This window comes from Sinocyclocheilus anshuiensis, unplaced genomic scaffold, assembly GCF_001515605.1.
Source record: "Sinocyclocheilus anshuiensis isolate Anshui unplaced genomic scaffold, SAMN03320099.WGS_v1.1 scaffold43, whole genome shotgun sequence".
NCBI classification, from domain to species: Eukaryota; Metazoa; Chordata; class Actinopteri; order Cypriniformes; family Cyprinidae; genus Sinocyclocheilus; species Sinocyclocheilus anshuiensis.
In genome coordinates this window covers 1,546,799-1,564,469 of record NW_015549580.1, presented here as the reverse complement: position 1 = coordinate 1,564,469, position 17,671 = coordinate 1,546,799, and the positions used below count along the sequence as shown (strand labels likewise).

The 17,671-nt window shown below is 35.3% G+C and overlaps 1 protein-coding gene across 8 annotated transcripts in view; it reads left to right on the top strand.

Annotated features, from left to right (window-relative positions):
* arhgef1 (Rho guanine nucleotide exchange factor (GEF) 1) overlaps positions 1-17,671 on the top strand; it is a 42,885-nt gene that overhangs the window by 6,568 nt on the left and 18,646 nt on the right. For 6 of the 8 annotated variants that reach the window (XM_016445923.1, XM_016445922.1, XM_016445925.1 and 3 more), the window contains exons 2-8: positions 9,613-9,677; positions 12,345-12,431; positions 13,289-13,402; positions 14,158-14,256; positions 15,620-15,662; positions 15,757-15,862; positions 16,069-16,209. In XM_016445923.1, the coding sequence (XP_016301409.1) occupies positions 9,651-9,677; positions 12,345-12,431; positions 13,289-13,402; positions 14,158-14,256; positions 15,620-15,662; positions 15,757-15,862; positions 16,069-16,209 (617 nt within the window). In that variant the 5' untranslated portion in view covers positions 9,613-9,650. The other 2 variants (XM_016445924.1, XM_016445926.1) reach the window with 2 other exon arrangements.

Here is a 17,671-nt window from a genome sequence, read left to right as displayed (position 1 = left end):
AAGTGACATTCATTGAGAGAGGCAAGTACAATCTTGTCCAGACTACACAGCTACTGACTCTTTCTTTTGAAGGAATGCACACCATTTCATTTTGTATCACTCCTCCACCTGCTTTTTTCTCACCGTGTGCCTCACTTCCTCTCGTTGTTTTACTTGTTTTACCATAGACAGTGAGTGCTTTGTGTTCACTCCTGGAATGGAGTAATGTCATTAATTATAGTGTTTATAGTGTGATGATTATGGGAAATTATATTTTGTAATAAAAAGTGGCACAAAGTAATATGGAAAAAGTGACCGTGCAAGCTCAGGGCTCGCAAAATTTCAAAATCCCTGGTAGCCCTTCGGGCAGGTACTTTTCAGATTTTGGTAGCCCGAAAATTAATTTAACTAGCCCAAATAAAAAAAGACCTTTTTTTTTTAAATATAGAAAATCAGATAGGAGTTTAAATGTCAATCAAAAATATTTGCAATACACCAATATCAACAAATATGAAGGAAGGAATTTTATTTCACTATTTACAGGGTATCTGCAGAATTTAAAAAAATAAATGTAAGGCCATTTATGACCCATTTTAAGAGCTGCACAAGTAAAATGAACACAGTATGAGTGGGGTTGGACAATGTCTGTGGTAACATACAGTACTGAGCCATAAAATTACATGATTTACAGTTCAGAAACAGGTTTTCACAAAAACAAAAATCTTATACAACAGCATTAGCCTTTAGACCATTTTTATGAAAAGGGATAAATCAAGCATATAAATTGTCAATTTAAAACGTATAAATAAAACTCTCTTAATTGTTTAGATTTTTAGAAGGCACATTAATTTCTTTCTCATTTACAACTCTGTGTTTGCTGTGTAAATTGCATTGATCTGACCATAAACAGCAAGAAAGGCTTGTTGAAAATGCAAATTCATTCTCTGCCACGAGGTGGCGCTTTAGAAGCGCTGAAATATTGCGGTTTCCCCAGTAAGGGCTGTACACAAAGCAGCTCAGCGCTCATAAACGCTGCTTTACCACGTGTTTGCTGCGTAAAAACACGAGTTGATATTTGCATTGATCTGACCAAAACAGCCAGAAAGGCTTATTGGAAATGCAAATTCATTCTCTGCCACAAGGTGGCGCTTTAGGAGCGCTGAAATTATGCGGTTTCCCCGGTAACGGCTGTACACAAAGCAGCTCCGCGCTCATAAACGCTGCTTTATCAGGAATTATAGGTCAAATGAAATTAAAATGCCAACGACATGTTTCTGAGGACAGTCGGTTCCATTCAGATACATTCAAATAAAGACATCCGAGCGGGGTTTTGACTTGAAACGTGCAGCGCCCATATTTATTCAATGATATCATTGCCTTTTGAAGTTTAATCCAGCCGTATTGCGATTCGTCTTTCCATCCCCAACTGAAAGACCTCTTGAAATTATAATTTTATTTCTTATACCATTTAACGTATTTAAAACTTTTTTATGTCCTTAAGTTTGATACAACTCACTTTATAAGTTTTTAAGGACCCGTGGGAGATCTGCATTTAAGATAGCCCGTCAGGCAGAGTGGTGATACATTTTGGTAGCCCGACTGGAAAGCACAATAGCCCCGGGACGTCGGGCTAGCGATTTTGCGAGCCCTGAAGCTAATACACCCAGGGCAAGTTTCATTTTATTAAAGGGATAGTTCACCCACAAATGAAACTGCTGTCATTTACTCACCCTCATGTTGTCTCCAATTCTGTATGACTTTGGTTCTAATGAAGAACACAAAAGAAGATATTTTAAAGAATGTTTCTACTGTTTATACAATGAAAGTCAGTGGGGTCCAAATATATTAGAACCGTGCGTTAGGACTTATTTTTAATATGAGAAGATCTGTTGTGAAAAATGAGGGAAAAGTCTAGTAAGTTTGTGTGTATGTATGGATGTCTGTGCAGCAGGTGAGAAAATGGGAACACACTCCAGTATTCTTGCCTCAGAAGAATAAAGAGTTGCTCTGTTGTATTCTTATATTGTATGGAGCTATAGATGAGCTCATTTGGTTTTCTGGTGAGTCAAGTTTACAAACAGCTACTGAAATGTGACTATATATAAGCATTCAGTTCACATCAGAAGGCCAAAGCATACAGCAGCAGAGTGTTTCCTGTTTGTGTGTTCACAGTGACAGCTCTCACAGTGTGTTGAGGATGTGTGCATGTTTATAATGTGATGTTTTTGGTGTGCTTTGCTGAGGCAACAGAAACTGTTGGTGTTGCTTGACCCATTAACAAAGAAGCCTATGTCTTGTCATGAGTAATAGTAGTGGCGTATGTGGGTGGGAGGTATGTTTGTGGAAGCTGCCTGTCAGTGGATGTGTCTGCAGTCTGAATTGTGGTTGTATGTTATTAGGAAGCAAAGATGGGTGTGTGGACATTTTAACCTCGTCCAGATGCAACCAGGTGTTTGGAAAAGCTACTCACTTGTGGAAAATACAAAGCTTAAAGTGATCTAAATATATTTTATAGAGAGTTGAAAGAGTGTCAGAGATGCAGATTCATAAATAGAAGGTATGATAGAGAGATGTGTCTTCATATGGACTGCAAATAGAGAGGGATGACTGGATGAGTAGGACATATTGAAACATGGAAATGGAAAGTTAAAGAAAAAAGAATGAAGGCGAGATTGACTAAAGAGAAACTAAAGGGTTTTGTAACCGAGCCTCTGACTTGCTAGTGAATGTCAGCAGAAAAGAAAGAAAACAGTACTTTTGTGGACGTTGTTGGTTGTTGGTCGTTGTGTCATCTCTTGCCTTGAGCACTGGGTTTTGATGCCATGTGAAGTTTAAAGTTGTCAACTTTACAAAAAAAAGAAAAAAAAGTGTCTCAAGATCCCTGTGTTTTGCGCCATTCTCTCTATCTTCGTCCATCTATTCAGTGTGGTCTGGCGCAGAGAGTTGCCTGTAGTTCGCTTAAGGGGCGTTCACACTGACAGTGAATTCAAAGCGATCTGAAGTCATTAATTTTCAATTGGAGGGTCAGGCTTATCAGTTGGATGCAGTTGATGGTGGTACTTGAATTGCAAAATTTACGTAAGGGTCAGAGGATATGAATAATTGTGTTAATTCTTTCTTTGTAGTTAACCACAGAAAATGAACATATTAAAGTCATAGCCCATGTTTTTTTTTTTTTATTCTTTTTCAGAAACTGAGTGAAAGTTGTAATTAATTTTCTTTGATGGGGTGCTTTACCACTTGAAAACTTAGGATAGCTTAAAATGTCTTTAACCCAATATATTCCTGTAATGCAAACAATCTTTTTAACAATATAAGATGTATTTGAACTAATTTATTATTTTTTATTTAGTATAAAATTTTCATTAGCTTTTTTGTATTTTAGTTTTTTTTGTATTAATTGTTAATTATAATTATTTTAGTTTCATAGTTTTAATTTAGTTTCATATTAGTTTTTGTTTTACTTTTTCACACAGCATCACAAATTGTTCTGGTGAAATCTGTTTATGGTGAAACATACTACATTTTATCGGAAACGGCACCATAGACATAAAAAATTGCATCAGAAAATTGCAAAAACACACCTACTGGCAGTGATTGTTCATCACTCTCTGCATATCTGGGGTATTTATGATTCCTCAGTATGGACTAGATCCACTCAGGTCTTGTCAGATTGCTTGTACTGGAGAACAACTTTTGTTTTGGCCAAGTTTTGCAACGTTCAACTTCATGGCGTAGAATCCTTGAGATATTTGAGGCATTTATAATCAGCTGAGACTTTTAACTTAATTCACATTAGGCTTGTTCGAGATGAACTGGATGCGATTTAATTTTCCATGTTTTTGCATGAAAATCTTTATGGACAGCTAAGGTGTTATTTAAATATTATTAAGTTTCAATATTGGTTAAATACAGGAATTTGTCTAAGAAAAAATACGCAACGTGTCGTCCTTGTCATTAAAGAATCTGACCAATGAGAATAAAGTGTGTCGTCATCAAGGCTTTTGCAGCCGATTTTGAGCAACTGCTGTGCCTGACCTAGGCGGCTGGTCTCATTTTGCTCTCACGGTACTTTGATGGCACATGTGATCGTAACGTGGCTGCAGCGCCGATCAAAGTCTGACCAATTTTCTAGCCAGAATGCATTGCTTTTGTCAGGCGGCAGCCGATCTTTGTGGTGCCGCATGAAGTCGAACAAGTCTATTGTCTTTACATTGTTTCTCTAAGATCATGTGCACCATATTTTTGCTTTGACAACTTTGTTGCATGCTGGTTTACATTTACATTTATGCATTTGTCTGTCACTATTATCCAAAATGACTTACAGTACATTGCATTCCAGGTCCACATTTTATCAGTGGGAATCGAACCCATGACCTTGGCATTTACTAGTGCTATGCTTTACAGTTTGAGCTACAGAAAGGCTTTGTTGTAATGGTGTTATCGATTTCAGATGTACCTGTCCCTAAAGGTCACACATAAGCATACTGGGGTTAGTTGGATTCCGGCGCCCCCATTTTCTCTATTTCCCTTTTGTTTTCATTCATATTATAGTGCATATTTATATTTTCCAATGCAAACTCCTATTTTTGATTTTAGAAATGAATTTTTTTTTTCACTTATAGTGTTTGTAATAGTTTTAGTTAATGATAATAGCTTTAATTGGAGCTAGGTACATTTCAAAAGATGAAATGAATAGTTAAAATCAGTGTAATTATTTATTGCCATCACTGTGTTGTATGTTTGATGCAAGGGCATATGCCAGAAAATGATGTGGTGTTCCAGGATGGTTCTTCAGATGTCTGGCGGTGAGACGTGATGCAGGCAGGAATCGCTGAAGAGAATCGAGTTGCAGTCAGGTTGAGTCAGATCGCCCGGGGTGGAGTGATGAACTGACAGAATGATGGATGCGGTGACAGGACTGCGGAGGGGAAAGCGCGTGAGGCTGGTGGAGGGCAGGAAAATGTTTTGATGTGGTGATGCCAGTGTTCAGATCTGGAGTTGAGCTACGGAGTGATCACCTGTCTCCATTGAGACAACTTGTTTTGACCAAATTTTTTTTAGTTGTCTATAGCATTTTCCTGTTGGTATTGGCACGTTTTCAAGAGGTACAGATATAGTCGTCTCTCAGACCTGACTCAAGATGGAGGTTAAATTTGGATGATCTAATAGCTAAAAAGCTTGTTTTTCGGACTGTGTTTTAGGCGTATAGACTTTATGTGGTTGCCTCCGTAAAAGAGGGTGGGTTGATTCCTGGCTGCCGATCACAGCGCTTGAGCTTCCAGGCATTCCCTGCCCCTCTAGTGCTCAGCCACTGGACACAAAACGCTACATGATGTAAAGTTCCTGAATAACTGTGCTCTATTCAGAGATGTTCAATGTGAGAACATACATGGACACGTGTACACGTTGAAACACAGATGCATGCTCAGACATTAACTTATTACACACACAAACTCAATCCCAGTTGGCGTGCCAGTGGTGGAGCAGGAGGTCTGTTGGGCAGCTGGACAGGCCAGGTTTGTGTGCAGTCAAAGGGCTCTGTGTTTGAAGCGGGCTGATTACTCACTGGACTCGCAGCCCACATTTGGAAACAGTTAGAGGGAGATTGCAGGCTGCCATGGCTTCTACCAATCAATGCTGCTGCAGCACTGTTTGGAGTGCAGTTGATCCACTCGCCCAGCATTTGCACTCAGTGGATGGTAGTGCCCCGCTTAGACCCCAGACCCTGTCCTTATGAGCTTGTAATTCTCATTCTGATTGTGACCTCTTAACAGTACCATATGTAATTGATTATAACTTTGGCAGATGTTTGCAAAAGGGTCAATGATATACAAGAGAGTGCATGATAAATAAAAAGCTATGTTGGTCTACATTTTTTTGTACCATTTTCAAGATTTTAAATTTGTTGACACTGGTGGTGTAACCATCAAGTAAGAAGTAATAACATATTTTACTTGCACCATTTTAACTAATTTACATAATGTGAGTGTACGCATCTTCATTGTATTTAAGAAAAGGTTACTAAGGTGTATACATTTATAAATATCATAAATTATAAACTAAATATAATTGCATAATTTATGAGGGTTAAGTTTTTATGCCTTGTCATAAGTTAAAATGATCTAATATTTTAAGACCTATACACAAAGTCATGAGAGCCTGCAGGGGTCCTCTCTGTGATATCATTTCCTGCGTTGTGTTGCAACACATGACTGATTTGACAGGCAGTTCTATTATTTTAGTCTATGAAATAATAATAAAAGATTATGACAGACTACTTAAGTTTTTTTTTTTTTTACAAAAAATATCAAAGTGAATTATATATAAAGACATTTAAAACATGCTCATCATAAATATTAAAATCATTGTATGTATTAAGTATGGATTTTTTTTAAGTGGAGTATATTTGAAGCAATTGATAGATAGGACAACAAAAATTAGTGTTATGTTATTGACTTTAAAAGCAATTTAATATGGAAGGTGGTGTTGGCATTTTAGAATATATATGATGTTTTTACATGAGTTTGTACAAAAGTGGAGGATGAATGAAAATGAGAAGATGAAAAGGGGTAGGACTAAAGGAGGGATGCAATTGGAAAATTCACAAGCTTGCCAACCTCATTCAACAGGTGGAATTTAAAAAAAATTGTTTTTTTTGCCTTCCATCACAAGTGAAACATATTTGCCAGGGAACCGTATTCATCCTCCTTATACAGGTGCTTTTAATGGTACAGATGCCACAAATATTACAGATGCTTTTAAAAATGCACTGGTAGTAGATATGCTTGATATGCCCCACAAGGAAAACAGTCTATAGATCATACTAAATTATTATTTTTTTCTGTGAGGGTTATGTTTAGTAGTAGTGTTAGTTGATTCGTTCAGTATACAAAGTATTACACATATATGGAAAGTCATCCTAATGATATAAAAACAAGTTAGTGTGTGTATAATACTTTTATTCAGCAAAGATTAATTAAATTGTTCAAAAGTGACAGAAAAGACATTTATAATACAAGATATATATATTTTTAAACTTTCTGTTCTTCAGAGAATCCTAAAAAAATGTATCACAGTTTCCACAAAAGAAGCCCAACTGATCTTAACATTGCTAATAATAAGAAAATGTTTCTTGAGCACCAAATCAGCATATTAGAATGATTTCTTAAGGATTATGTTACACTGAAGACCAAAGTAATAACTAAGCTACTGAAGATACCAACAAAGAAATTGTGTGATGTTAGAGGTTAACACCTCTCAGTCACACATCCTTACAGTCCTTTACTCGAAACATTCTCAAATGGTTTATTCTTCCTGTTCACTGTATCTTACTTTGCTCTTCATGCTCACATGGTCAGTGAGGCCACATGCCTGTACGCAACCCTTCCTCTGCTCTTATTGGAGCAACTGAGAGAAGCTCGGAGATCTCTAATCTCCTGCAGTATTGAAATACCGCACAGTCCAGAGAGAAAGAGAGAGTGCAGTCATTACATAGTTTTGAGGAGATGGCGATAGACCTCATTAGCCCCACCTGCAACACCCCAGTGCCTCCACACTCTCATTCTCAACTAAATTGAGAAGAAACACTGTCTCTGGCGAAACATGCAGATCATTCTCTCTCTCTTGCTTTAAGAAAGTCTGTGTTTAAAGCATGCTGATTGATCTTGACAGCTGTTGAGATGATTTATTGAGGTTGTCTTTTAGGTTGTCATTTATCAAAATTGCATTTTAGCATGGAATCTGAATGATACTGAAAGTTCATTTTTACAGTCCTGTCTCAGTAGTGCTTGTAATGTCTAGAAGAGTGTTATGACCTTTTTCTTTTTTTTCTCCACTGTTTTTTACCAACTTCTTTTTTTTCTAAGTGTCTCTCTTAGCCTCCATCACTGTTCTCACTTAACTTGTTTTCTGTGAAATAAAATGTGCTTTCCTCTGTTATCACATGTATGCATGAATTACTTAATCTGTTGTTGCTTTTCTTGCTAGCTCTTCCTCTTTTTATTGTTATTGTTATTATGCAGCTGATGTTGTGATGTTTCCTCTTTGTGACAAAGATGAGGGCAATGTCATGAAAATGGAGAGAAAGCATCATCACTAGCAGTTTCCCCCCCATTTTCTTTAAAAAAGAAAAAAAGGTTAGGTGAGCATCTCAGATGAGATGAAAATTTTAATTGTCAACTTCAGGAGGTCAAACAAGTTATTATATTTGTTTTGAGTTGTTTTATTTATTTATTATATTTATTTATTTTCTAAACTTAATACTTGTCTAAATAGTTTAAAACTCTGCTTTATTTATTTATTATTATATAGCAACAACAGTCATTTTCTGTCATTAAAAATTATTTACTTAAAAATGTAATGAACTTCTTATGTACATTTTATCAATTGAAATGATTTGAATATCAGTTGAATAAAAAACTGCTTAGCTTTTGTATTATTTTAGTGTCTTTTGTATTATTTTAATTGTTAGAGTTCAAGAGGTCAAGACCTCTGCAAGACAGAAATCTCCATTTTATGTGGTTTACAGACATTTATGTATTGCAGACTTGCTTCTCTTCATGCTTATTTGATAATATTTCATGGAACATATGTTTGATGAAAATAAAGAGCACATATAAGTTCTCTCTACAAATTAAAACATCATATGTCTATCTATAATGCATTGAAACACTAATGGGACCCCAAAGAGTACCCGAGTGGAGGAAAGTGCCATCAATCTTTTCACCTTACGCTTTTATGTGTCATACTCTTGTGTATGTGTTTGTCCCTCCTTGTCTTTTTCCTTTGTTTTATGCTCTCTGATACTCTGAACATGACTTTTGCAGACAGGTTGACAAAAAATGGCTGTGATCGTTTCCTGAGGAAATCACACCCACTTCCTTTCTCTCTCTCTCTCTCTCTCTCTTTTCTCTTTATGCTTGCTTGCACTGTAGACGCTGCTCTTTGGAAAGCTTTGAAGATCTCAGAGACATGGCTGATTAAAGCAGCTGATAAAACCAGAACACAAACACAGCTCCATTAGCGGTTATTTTAGGCCTGTGCTATCGTACTGCTCCAGTGCAGAGGACAAGGCCATTGTCTGAACAGTTGCATGCGGTAGTCTGGTATGCAAAGGCATTCCCCAGCTATCTGCCTTTTTTTTTTTGTCTTTTTTTTTTGTCCAGAAGTCAGTGCACTTTCACTGCGAAACTCAATGCAGTCGATTAATGCCATAATTGATGTTCATTGAGATTAGATCATAAGAAGCAAACAAACCTTTTCAAATCTCTCCTGCAGTAAAGATATCATATCTATTATTCCAAAGGTGGAGAATAATAAGGAAAGAACACAACAAATAAACTGAATTCTAGATCGTTTGACCGCTGAGAACTGAAGTCACTATTATTCATTCAAAACCATCTTTATTGGTAGACCGCATCTGGGTCTAGTTCTTCCACATTGGTCTGTCTGTTATTGATTTATTGGCTGATCTTGATGTTGTTGTTCGCCGCTTTATATACTTTTATCGTATGGCCCAATTGGATTTGCTCCTGGCAGTATGTTTGTATGTGCTCCGCTTTGTGTTTGTATTAGCTTGTCTTGTTGACAAAGGATGCCATTCCAGGCTTTCATGATGTTGTGTCTTTGCAGGAGCCCGGTTTACAGGTGTTGGTGCGACCTACGACAGCATGGATTGCGAAGACACACATAACGGGGTAAAGGCATCTGAAGCTGCCAGTGTTTGTTTGTTTCCATTCATTCTTGATGTTCTTATAAGGGGCCTGCTCCTGATTTGGTAACAGAGATGGCGTAGTCACAGTTTCCAACATTATTACAAAACCAACTAGAGCATGAATTTTCAAGGGGGTTTTCAGGAGGCCTCAAGGGGGTGCTTGGGAGTTTGTGGAAAATTTCACAGAAAAAATTTGTAAAAATTATTTTTAATTTATTCATTATTTTAATTATACGTTTTTTTAAATAGTAATTACAGTTTTATTATTATTAATTTAGTTTTTAATTTAGTGTTTAATATAATACAACTAACTATAATTACATGTATTTCTGATTATTACAAATTTTGTACAATGCGCCTGGGAAGCAGAATATTTTCACAGGAAAAAAAAAAGTGTAAGAAAAAAATGTATTAATTAATAAAGTTAATATATTTTTTATATACAATGATATTATTAAATGTGTTATTTTAATACATTACAATTAAATATAATTATGTATTTTTTTTATTACTAAAGTAAAATACTTTTTTTAATTTATTTTTTTTTAGTCTCTCCTGGAAGAATTTTTGAATTTTTATCACCGATTAAACTGAAAGATTGTATATGATTTTTATCAGTACTATTGTTGTTTCTTGTATGTTTTTGTATAATGATTGTTTCTTAAGAAAATTTTATATTATTGTAAATGATGTATTGAAATTATATTTTTAATGTTGCCATGAATATAGCCATTGTTGCTGATAAACATAAATAAATAAATACATTTAGTTATTTGAATTTAATTTATTTAATTTGTTTTGGCTTTGGTACAAATTTAGTACAATGTGCTTGGAAATTACGTTTTATTTAATAATTTAAATAATATATATTGTAATTGCAATTTATTATTTAGTAGTAGTTAGTAAATGCTAATTATTTAATTTGTTAAATATGTTATATTTTTATAATATAACACTGTTTTATGTTCACATAACTGACTTACTGGGACATGGTAGAATCAGAAATATTAACGTGAAATCTAATAGGTACATTTGTTTAACAATAAACACAAAAATATGTGTTTATTGAAGTCATATGTATATGAAATGTATATTATTGAAGGGTAATAAAAGAGTTTTTATTTGTGTAATGAGATTAAAATCACATCTTATTAAAGACAATGAATGAACTAATACACAATGGCATACACGGTCAGACAGTACAGCTGCCAAGACACAAATGTTTCTGGATGTGTAATAAAATCAGGAATGTGCTGTAGTAGGTGGGGTGGCACAGCTGACTCGTCTCAGAGTGTCTTTTGCCATGAGTTTACACTCCTCCATGTTCTCACCAACCCGAAGGTGGTCTAGCAGAGTCTGGGCCGTACACTGGTAAACATAGCGGAGTTATGAGACACTATCATGGACAATCTCTGCAGTGAATCTTTCTGCTTTCTGTTTTATGCTAGATGGCAACAAGTGACGCGTTTATGAATCATTAATTCAACTGCTTTGTTCAAAACCACTAATTCATTCAGGAACAAAACACCACTGCTGTGATTTGCTCTGACATGATGTTGATCTGTGTTGACTGTTTTGTATCTCTCTCTCTGCTTAAAGTGATAGTTCACCTAAAAATTTACGTTCTGTCATCATTTGTTCACCCTCATGTTTTTCAAAACCTGTATGACTTGCTATCTGAGACAGGTCGTACAGGTTTGGAGCGACATGAGAGTGAGTAAATGATAACAACATTAAATTTTCACTGAACTATCCTTTAAATGTTTAGGAAACACACGCACATTTTATCTGAGATTAAAACGTTTTCACAGAGAAAACACTAGCTCGATTTGTGCTTGTAGTATTCGTCACAATTGCTTGTTTGTTTCTACTAAAATAAACACTGTTAGTCTGTTGAATTGCTGGAGTTCGGCTTGCACATGGATTTTCAGCTTCTTTCCACTGAGTTCTTATTGCACAACAGCGACAGGAAATTTGTTCTCAGCAGCTCTCACAGTAGAACGCTGTTGCATTTACAGCCAGTGGCCAAGATTCATTGGACTGGTCTATGGAATATTCCTCTGATTGAATTTTAGTTTTTTTTTTATCAACGGGTAGAAAGAAATAGAAATATGATCACAGTGTTATCTCGTGTGAAAGAATGCACTTCATTTAGGTGCTGGAGTATGAATATTCAGTCACTCTCCTCCGTGTTTAAATGTTCTTCTTGGCTCCCTGAGCTCCGGTTCAGAGCATGAATTTTTAAGTTTAGCCTCAAGTCAGAATATTTGTGGCAGCTACTCACTGTTTTCTCTTTTGATTTTAATTTATCAGATAATGGCAGTATAATGTTACACATAGCATGTAACATTTGTTAAGGGCTTTGTTTTTAATCCATGATCATTTTTGTATTGTGGAAAGAACTGTATTGTGTCATTGGCTGCAATGTTTTTTTTTTTATTTAACAAACAAAACTTTAACCTCTTTATTGAATTTGTTCGTACATTTTCCTACTGTGGAATATTGAAGCCTGACCCCGGGCCATCAAGTCATCCTTATTGTCCTGTAATGAAACTCTGTCTACTAATCTAAAAAGCATGAACCTGCAAACATCGTTTTACAAGATTATGTCTGTTAATGCTTTCTTCATCTCTTCTTTGTCTCTCGACAGCGCGGGCCGTCAGGTGCTCAGTGTTCAAATCCAGCCATGAACATAATTGGAGCAGAGGATGAAGACTTTGAAAATGATGAGCAACCTGTGAGTTATACTTTAGCTCAGAACTAGTATGGATGGAAATAGTGAATATTCCTGTTCCTTAATGATTCTTTTAGAATCTTTGAGGTAGAAATATTTGGAATAATTCCTTTTCATTTATATTTCTAATTTAAGCAGATATAAGTGTTTAGAAATATATTTCATGCAGTTCTTAATGTTATAGTGCAGTACAGATTTGGCATAAATGCAATGCAATAATTTGTAAATGTATTAAATAAAATGGTATACTAAAACAATTTTGTAACAGCATGCATCAACAAAACCCTGGTCCTTAACTTCAAATGCTCACAAGCCTTAAACAATTAGTTATATAAAAATATTAGGATTATATACTGTACACTACCATTCAAATTTGTTTTGTTTTTTTGCTTGGAAGAAAATGCATACTTTTCAGCAAGTTTGCATTAAATTGTTCAAAGTAAAGAAATATAAAATGTAAAAAAATGATATATAATTTAAATGAATGCTGTACTCTTGAACCTTCTATTTATCAAATTATCCTGATATTTTGATAATAAGAAATGTTGCCTGAGCAGCAAATCAGCATATCAGAATGATTGATTTCTGAAAGATCATGTGACACTGAAGACTGGAGTAATGGCTGATGAAAATTTAGCTTTGCCATCAAAGGAATAAATAAACATTTTTTACACTTAAATGACACTTAGAATAAAATACAATGGAAAACAGTTATAAATTAAATTATTGCTGTGTTCGTATTTTTGATCAAATAAATGTTGACTTTGTGAGTATAAGAGACGTCTTTCAGAAACATTTAAAAAATCTTCCCATTTATTATTATTATTACTTTTTATTTCTGTAATCACTTTTTTTCTCAGATGGTGGATGATCAGTGCAGTCACTTTAACAGTATTGAGCTGTTGAAGTCCAGGCCCACCCACCTACTGGTCTTCATTCATCATGTCATGTTACAGTTTGACTGTGCTCCTGTGGTAAGAACTTAAACGATGTGTGGCTGTTTATTTTTATCAGTGCGCAATGCATGCATGCATTTACTTTACTATGTGAGGCTCAGTGTGTTTCTTACATTACCTCTTGTTCAGCTATGAATGTTGTGTGTTTTGGGGGTGGGTGTGTCATGTATTTAGATGTGATTTAAAGCATGAGTATTTCTTCCTTTATTTGGCATGCAGCCAATGCGGTCAACCCCAGGTACCGTCTCGCAAATCCCAAATCCTTCATCTCTTTCTTCATTTAACTTCAGAACTGTTCAGATAGGATAAATCTCACAGATGTTGATTTTCAGAAAAATGTAAATTATTTAGAGCATAACCATTCATTCAATTTGATTTAGTGATATCTGTGGTCAAGGGAAAAATAAAATGAAGGTGGACATCTTACCCTATATTGTTTTCCTTTAATATAATATTGAGTTTGACAAGTTATGTTTGCTTTTAAATCCAACAGGTACTATGTTGTGTTCATTAATTTTCGATTGGTCCATTTGTCCCTGTCATCCCTCCTAATACTCTTTTCTCACTGGTCAGCATGTGCTCTGAAAAAGTCTCTGAAATTTTGAAATGTTTAGTTGCTTCTCCATTCAGTCAATAAAGCCAACTTCTAGGTTAACCTAGCATGTATTACTATCCCTATATTCTTGGTGTCTAAATCTGTCAGGTTTGTTACACTTGTCTTTCTTTAATCTCCCTCACTCGATCTCTCTCTCTTTCTTTTCCCCTTGTCTTAGCTATGCTACCTTCATGCTGACCTCTTCAAGAACTTCAATGCCAAAGACACCAAGAAGCACTTTGGGGAATTCTACAACAATTTCTTGGAAAAAGGAGCGGTATGTGAACAAGAAGGGTTCTAGACATTCGGCTGTCAAGTTTGTTTATCACTTTACAAGTCTGCCTCTCTGTTCTGTCACACTTTTCAGTCCACCCCTCATTTTATTGTCTATGATTTTGTTAGACCCCCTAAAGGAATGCTGGGGATTTTTTTTTTTGAAGCTGTATTTTATTTATCACACAGGTGATCTGCTGTCCGTCAATCTTATCTTTGAGCTCGTTTTCTTTCAAAGTGAAGAAAGCTGTCTAATGTTTTAGTATATTGTTTTCTGAAATAATGAGGCAGATTAATAAGAAAATACACACGGAACAAATAAAAAGACAAGTGCAGCAAGTACGAAAAAAACAAAAGAGATTTGTAAAGACATTTCTGGTGAAATAAAAATGCAGAATGGTAGTTGATGCATAACCCTCACATGTCCATGGACGGCTTTTTATCATTAAGAGTTTTCAAAAAAATTATGAATCATAAAAACAAAATTTTAAAAATATGTTTTTAAAAGTACAAATGTTCCATGTAACCTCAATTAATTAGAAAGCTGTTTAAAATGATTTTAGACCAATAAAGTTGTATCATAGCTTGAAATTTGCATTAAAATGACTGAAATCTTTGTAAAGTTAGGCTGTTTTTAATTACATTAATGGGATTGAATGTAGTTCTTATTTCTGTGCTTTTTCATGTCATATTTGCTATGGGTGAGATTTATGGTTCTTTCTGACTGTCATTAGATGCAATTAGAAATGGACAGTATGTTACTCAGTTATTTCTTTCAATTTTATATGATTTATCAGGTCATTTCGTCTGTTTCTCCCCAATCTGTTTCTGTTTAGACTTGATTTCATTGTTTGAAGTTTTTGTCTTTTCCCTCCAGTCTGTCTGCCTGCCCCTTCTGTCCAATGTAACTTTTTTCTGCATTATTTACCCCTCTTTTAGACATGTTCTCTTTCTCTGTCTCTCTTTTTTCTCTGTTTGTCTGACCCTGACTTCCTGCTTTGGGTCATGGGAATGACCTCCCCTGATCAATGACTGCTTTTTTTCTCCCCTTTTCATGTTTTATTTGTATGTTTAGTCTTTCTTTTCCTATTGAATATTTCTCTCTCTGTACACATTTTCAGTTGATATTAAGGCTATGGACCTGTGGACTGAGCTGAAAATGAAATGGAAGAAAGTAGTTCTCTGGTTATTTATATTGTTGTGACCTCTGGTGGTGCTGTACTGCATTACATCTAACACTGGAGGACAATATAAAAGTTTTAGCTTATATTTTATAATGTCCTCCATACTTATTTGTTTGAAATAAAACCTAGAGTTAACTGTAATTTGTTTATTATTATCCTTTATTTGTTTATTCTGTCTTCCAGATTCTTAAAGTATCTATGCCAAATAACCTAGCCTCTGAACTGGGTGAGTGAAATCAGATCACTGCACTTAATGTTAATATTGTATTATTGCCGTAGTTACATTAAATCTATTTATCTCTCTCACTGTGGTCCTTCAGATCGCATGCGTCCAGAAATTATTAACGAAGAACAACAAAAACGCTTTGCTTATGAAATACAGTTCATGCAGAGTCCAGAGATACTGCGGCAGCTGGATGACTTCAGGTGAGAGTCACGGGGCCGCAAGTATATATCAAAATAAAGTGAACCTGGAGCACTTTGCATTCACAATGCACATTATGTTTACATATAAGATTACATTTTTGTAAAGTCTTGGAAAAGCTAAATGTCAGGCCCTGTTAACAAGTACTCATCTATCCCTGGTGCTCGATTACCATACCTGTCTACCTTTTACTTGTTTCCCGCATTAGGCAGAAGAGGATGATGGGAATGACTCCCAATGAGCATGAACTAAATGACGTGGAATCCCATCGTCCAACCGACCGCATCCCTATGGAGATGAAGGAGAAGGCAGTAGCTGAATCCTTGCTGGAAAGGATGTTTGAGGCCAAGTAAGAACTGTTATTATAAGAAATTTTACACACACACACACACACACACACATACACACAACGTTATTAGCTCCAACTTGGTTAACTTATTGTTGATTTTTCTGAAGTGATTAACGTTACGTGTATTCACAATTTTTATTTAAGGTTATTTAAGTTTTATTTACGGTATAAATGCTTGGAAATAATATTTAACGTTTTCAAGTCCATTAATCATTTGTAGCACGCAAGCCACCCAATAATTGCAATAAGCTTTTTGCTTTGTTACTTATATTAAAACACAAAGTGTCAGCCTTCTGTCAACTTTATAATAAAATACTACAAACAATAAATGTGTTTTTACGCTCTTAAATTTGTAGTTTAAGATTTAAAGCAGCATGTGAATCAATGATATTTTCCTCTTTAATATTTGCAGCACGAAATAAACGAATAAATATTTGAATGCATGTTGAAAAAATCAGACAAATACAAACATACAAACGAATGTTTCATGAAATCGATCAATTAGAGTTTCAAAAAACGTCAAAAAGCCTACGTTTTATTGCTGTTTTTCATGTTAACTGTTAAGAATGACAGGTTGGATGCCACAGACTTTTTATTTATTTATTTTATTTTTGGCGGAGTATAGGTGGAATTTTCACATTAACTTTAACGTTAATCTTATTTAGACCAAGATGACAGAAAGCGCATCCTGTTTGTTTTCCTTATTTTACAAAAGCACAGGTTTTTGATGATATTGTGAGTGCACACAAATAAAAGTAGACCCGTTACAATTCCGAATGATGTATTACTCTTACCTTTATGAGCAAAAATTACGGCGTATGTTAAGATTCCACTCTTAAGAAAAAAATGAAAGTGATCGCGCTGGCGCCTCCATGTCCTGCAAAGCGCGCTTCAGCTTCCACTCTCCACACAAACGACTGTATATGCGTCTAACAGCACACATTTATCTAGGTTAAATTTTTTTATTAATATTGTGAATTGCATGAAATGTTTTATGTGTATAGATTTTATTTTAGGCAAGTCGTGTTGATTTGAGAAGGTCAAACATATGCTCAACTCAGAAGTCATGTTGATTTGAGAAGGCTAAATTGATCAAACATATATGCTCAACAGTCCGCCGCTGGCCGCTTGGTCCTTACTTAAAAAAACAACAACTTGAATTTAACAAACATAAAATGTTTCAAACATATTTCTAAATTAACTTAATAAAGAAACAAAAAGAAATATAACCACTTTGCCATTAAAAACCAAAACTGGACTAGCCTATTTTCTGCAACAGCAGCTGTGTAAAGGGGAAGAAAGAGAGAGAGAGAAAAAAGACACTGGCTTGTGTCAGGCTCAGACCGAGAATTCTGATATGCTGTCGGAAGGGCCAGGCCCATGCAGGCTCTATTCATTCCTACGTTTCAATTAGCCTAAAGGTTCCCCCTCGGCTCGGCGGGCCCCCAATACACCTGGGCCC